Source organism: Acanthisitta chloris, unplaced genomic scaffold (assembly GCF_000695815.1).
Source record: "Acanthisitta chloris isolate BGI_N310 unplaced genomic scaffold, ASM69581v1 scaffold1625, whole genome shotgun sequence".
Taxonomy (NCBI): Eukaryota; Metazoa; Chordata; class Aves; order Passeriformes; family Acanthisittidae; genus Acanthisitta; species Acanthisitta chloris.
Window position 1 is genome coordinate 15,393 of NW_008671870.1, and position 5,510 is coordinate 20,902.

The 5,510-nt window shown below is 40.2% G+C and overlaps 1 protein-coding gene across 1 annotated transcript in view; it reads left to right on the forward strand.

Moving 5' to 3' along the window:
- Positions 1-2,017, forward strand: part of BTBD3 (BTB (POZ) domain containing 3) — a 6,460-nt gene extending 4,443 nt beyond the window's left edge. The window contains exon 4 of the mRNA XM_009074256.1: positions 985-2,017. Within this exon, the coding sequence (XP_009072504.1) occupies positions 985-2,017 (1,033 nt within the window). The remainder of the gene's footprint in view (positions 1-984) is intronic.
- Positions 2,018-5,510: the final 3,493 nt, after the last annotated feature.

Genomic DNA, 5,510 nt, shown 5'->3' on the forward strand with positions numbered 1-5,510 from the left:
AGTACAGGGTTGCATTCAACTTCGGCTTTTCTGGAGGAAGACACTTTTATCAGCCATAACCATCAAGACTTGCTTATCCCTGTGAAGAGTAAAATTGCATTTGGCGTGGTTTTAGCACATTGCATTCACCAGCTGCAAATGGGGCCCTGAAGCTTGAGATATTAAAAAGAACAAACTGTACAATGCTTCATTTCTCTGAGCGATGGATCCCAGCAGTTTAGTCACATAAATAGAATTTCACCTTCATCCCTTCCACCACACTGGCATAGCAGTAAAGCTTTTTTCCTCCTTATGCAGTGAGACTGAGAGAAAACACTGCCAAGTGGAGTTAGGATGTTGAAAGCATTAAAAAACCAGAAAATTTGAATCCTGTGCCTTTTCCTTTTCGTATATGCTTCATCACCCTGTTTAAAAAAAAACAAAAAAAACCCCCAAAAGTCACCCCCTAAAAAATCCCAACCCAGTAGTTACAGAAATGGATAGCATTGATACACTTGAGTAGCATTTCTCTTCTTAGACTACCTAGTTATTCCCTATAAATTTGATTTAATTCCTGTATTTATATAAATCGCAGTTCACCATCACATGATATCCAGTCCAAGTATTCTTGGTAACACATTTTCCAGACTGTTCTGTTGGCCAAGTAAGGTAACCCTTGAGGAGCTCCTGCTGGGGGCAAGTAGCCTTTCATCAGCCAAGGTCTATATGGAAGGGACATAGAACTGGAGTTTGTAAACGTAACCATTGTCTCCATAGCATGTACACCAAATGGAAAGTTGGATTCACCTTAGATTTAAGTCTTCCATGAGTGCTGAATTTGTTTCATAATTTCTTTCTGTGTTTAATCAATGTTCCCTGAAAGCACTGCTTAGTTTTAAGATGGAGCCATTTAAATATTTGTTATATATAATATTTTTATGTTTGTTGTTGACAATTTCTGTGTTTGCATTACGCACAGTGTTACACTCGTGTGTTTTATTTCAGGTACATATATTGCGATGAAATCGATTTGGCTGCAGACACTGTACTGGCCACTCTTTATGCTGCCAAGAAGTATATCGTCCCTCATCTTGCCCGCGCCTGCGTCAACTTCCTAGAGACAAGTCTAAGTGCAAAGAATGCCTGTGTGCTGCTTTCCCAGAGCTGCTTATTCGAGGAACCTGACCTGACCCAGCGCTGTTGGGAAGTGATTGATGCCCAAGCTGAGCTCGCTTTGAAGTCTGAGGGGTTCTGTGACATTGATTTTCAGACACTTGAAAGCATTCTCCGAAGGGAGACTCTGAATGCCAAAGAAATTGTTGTTTTCGAAGCAGCTCTGAACTGGGCTGAAGTGGAGTGCCAGCGACAAGAGCTAACAGCTACCATAGAGAACAAGCGCAAAGTCCTCGGGAAGGCTCTGTACTTGATCCGCATCCCTACCATGGCGCTCGACGACTTCGCGAATGGTGCTGCTCAGTCTGGGATCCTGACTCTCAATGAAACCAATGACATCTTCCTCTGGTACACAGCTGCCAAGAAGCCAGAGTTACAGTTTGTCAGCAAGCCGCGGAAAGGCCTCGTTCCGCAGCGATGCCACCGCTTCCAGTCCTGCGCTTACCGCAGCAACCAGTGGCGCTACAGGGGCCGCTGTGACAGCATCCAGTTTGCTGTTGATAAGAGAGTGTTTATTGCTGGCTTTGGGCTGTATGGCTCCAGCTGTGGATCGGCAGAATACAGTGCCAAGATTGAACTTAAACGACAAGGAGTTATCCTAGGCCAGAACTTGAGTAAATACTTCTCGGATGGTTCTAGTAACACTTTTCCCGTGTGGTTTGAGTATCCAGTGCAGATCGAGCCTGACACCTTTTACACAGCTAGTGTGATTCTGGACGGTAACGAACTCAGTTATTTTGGACAAGAAGGAATGACAGAAGTTCAGTGTGGGAAGGTGACTGTTCAGTTTCAGTGCTCTTCGGACAGTACAAATGGCACAGGGGTACAGGGAGGGCAAATTCCCGAACTCATATTTTATGCTTGAATTGAGAGTGTGTGGTGACGAAGCATTTTGCCATGAAGAACCTGTCTGGTTCAGGCCTACTGACACTTAGCTTTTTATCTGCAGATATGTGATCAGTACAGGGAATATGTAATTAAATGCTGTGGGCAAGTTCCTGGCTTGCTATACTTGTAGCATTGTTGGTGATAAAGTTCAAGTGTAATATTTTAACTGGAAGCTCTTAGAAAAACAGATGAGTTTTAAAGGCTTTGTAAGAGGGGTGTCTGTTTGCTGGTGATGCTGACACTTTCTTCGTTGCACCTGTGAATCACCAGAGGATATCCCTCTCTTGTATCTCACTAAACTCTGTCTTCATTGATCCTTTTTCTTTTTTTCCATTTTCTGCTTTCTGCTTGTAATTATTTGGGGAGGTAGGGATAGAAAATCAAGGGCCTTGTTTTATAGCTTTCTCTGCTGTCTGCTCTGTAGACTTTAGAGATTCCAATAAACCAAGCTGCATCTGATTATTGAAGCTGGAAGAAGTCCTTCAGTTGTAAGCAGAAAAACACAGGTTTAAACCTTCATCCTGTGAGATTCTCCTGCAGCCAGCTGTTTGGAATGGCTACAGGGGAAGATGGAGAGAAAGAATTGTCTTTCAGGAAGCTACACAGCATGCTGACCACGTCCACAATGCATGGACATGTTTATAGTGAGGGGAGGGATTGTGGGCTTGGCAAGTTACCCTTGGAGTTCATTTTCTAGGAATCCCACCTCAAAGAACTTGCATGTCTCCCAGTTGAATATGCAGCTCTTGAAACTCTACTCCCATGACCTAGATTTTGCTACATTGGAGTTGACTTGCTCTTTAAATGGCATTTTGTGAGAATTAATATCAATCATCTGATTCAGGATATTGTTTTGTTTGTTTTGGGTGGGGGTTTTTTCTTCTTTCTAAACATGGTAGAGGCAGATTATAGATGAACAAAAGAATGTATCGATCCTGACTTGTACTTTTTTTCTGTAATATGAGATTTTTTCTTTTTATTATCACTTGAGATTTAGACGAAGACAGAATATTCCCAACTGGGGTCATATTACAATTAGTGTATATCATCTGATAACAGTGAGGAGGAGGAAGTCTTCTTTAATGTGTTAATGTTGGATCTCTTGCAACTGCTTATGGATACACATCAGTCAGAGGATTATGTGGTACAGAACCTTTTCCTTGCTGAATTTTTCCCCCTAACTTCCTGTTACATGTTGGTATCGTTTTTTGGGAAAGTATTAGGGATACTCCTTGTACCAGGGAAGGAAACCAGTATTAATAAGAACTACAGGTACTGTTTAAACATAAGAAAATCCTTTACTGTTGCATTGGGACAGTTGCTCCTCAGAGGCACACCAACTATTGTAAAGCATCTCATTCTTACTTCTCTCTGAAGTGGGTTCTGTTTGTTGCATATGTTTCAACACAATGAGAGGACCAAATGATTCTTCAGACAGGCTGAAGATTAATGTTATAGTATATTAACACATTAATGTAGCATAACCTTAAATTCACTTGTCAGTTCTGTAATAAAAATGTTTTTCTCATATGATTTCTTACCAGTTTAATACTATTACTCTAAGTGTTGCTTGACGGTTGAAATCCTGGCCCCCGGTCATTGTAAAGTGCCAATACATCTTTTCAGTGTCCGAAATACCATCTGAAGTAAGGGAAACTGGAGCGTAGACATCAAACACTTTATGGCCAAAGCCCAGATCTTCTCTCTAGGTAATAAAAGGAGAGCCTGTTAAAATACTACCCTGCAAGATTTATGCCTTTCACCCATCTTAGCATTTAATGTTTTATATACATACATACACATGTGTGTGTGTGTGTAGGCAGTATTCTTTCTGAAATGTAAATACCTTCAAAATATATAAAAAAATGTTTTGGTTTTTTGTAACAGATGTATATAATCCAGGCTGTTAGTGAAATCTAAACAGAATGCTCCATGGAAAACTCCCAGAGAGATTTAAAAAACCTCCAGTTATTTATATTTAGATCTGCAGCCGAAAATAGACAAGAGTATAAATGGTATGGAGTAAAGGAAGAGATCACAAAAAGGAGGCTAAGATTGTGATGAGGCAATGGTCATCTACTTTTAGACAACATCTGAGCAGCAGTTCAATTTATTTAGATACATTTGAAAGCAGAGAAGGATGCTAATCAGCTGATTAAGTTTTCTTAGAGCAAGCGGCTGGTGCAGATGTAATTGCTCTGAGTGATGATCAGATTGACAAGTTGCTTGCGGTAGCAAGCTGCATTCTGAGTTGTTAGGGGAAAAAAATCAGGTGCCTCAGCTGGTGGGGCAAGTCAGAGAGTACTGCATTGGTATAACTAGGCTTGGGTTCTCACTTTTAATTTATTTTTTTTGTTTTTACTTACCTGCAAATAAAGGTGAAATATCTGCTGCATTCACTGGCTGGAACAGAAGTTAGGAGATCAGAATACTGTGTAGCTGTAATACGTATAAAATGAGCTGTTATTTAATTATTACTCTTACTTGCTTTTTTATGAAATCCTTTTGACGAAGTAGGACGAAAGCAACCTCCAGCTTAATTCCTCTGAGTCCATTCCAGGTTTTAGGAGCTGGTGCGTGTAAAGGTTTCCAGTATGGATGAACAAACCCTACACCACCTTTGGATGCTCACAGTGTGACTTGATTCTGAGCACTGCTTGATGCTAACAAGTACTGGTATAGAAGATAGCCAGTACCAGTCACCTTGAGACATCAGTGCACTTCAATAGGTGTCTGAATGTGGATTTGGTTGGTTTAGCAGTGGCATCCAAGCTTGAATACATTGACTGACATTTTGCAAGCATCAGCCACATCAACCTGGAATGTAAATGTAATGTCAATAGAGATCACCTCGTAGATTCTGTCTTAAACTGTACCTGGCCACCTTTGCTACTTGTATGTTTGATTTTCCTGGTGAGGGGAATCTATGATAAGAGAGTATAATGTAAGATACTTTCTGCATATCTAAAATAGTGTTTAAGTAAACATTTTCATTTCTGCATACTTTTTGCACTGAACTGTTTTGAGTTTACTTTTGTTGTCGGGTTTTTTTTTCTGTGATAAACTCAACTCACTTCAGGTCCCAGCACCCCTTTGTGCTGAAGCAGTGTTTGACCTTAGCAGGCTTACAGCATTATTTATAAAGGACAGATATATATATATATATAAATATATGAAGTACCTCATGTTGAATGTTATTGTACTGTATCTTCAATGTCACAGTGCAGATCTTGTTGGACTCATGAATGTGTGTAATCGCATTACAGATATAAATAAAAATGATTCTTAAATGGTTGTTTCCTGCAGTATCTTTGAAGCATGATCTGTGAAAGCCCTTGCTTAGTTACCTCTGTTAGTGATTTCTGTTGTTAGACAGTTGTGCAGGGATATTTGTTGAGCTTCTGTATTCAGACATCTTTTGATCCCCAAAGAAGCAAAAGTCTAAGGAAAAACCAAGGAAGAACAATGAA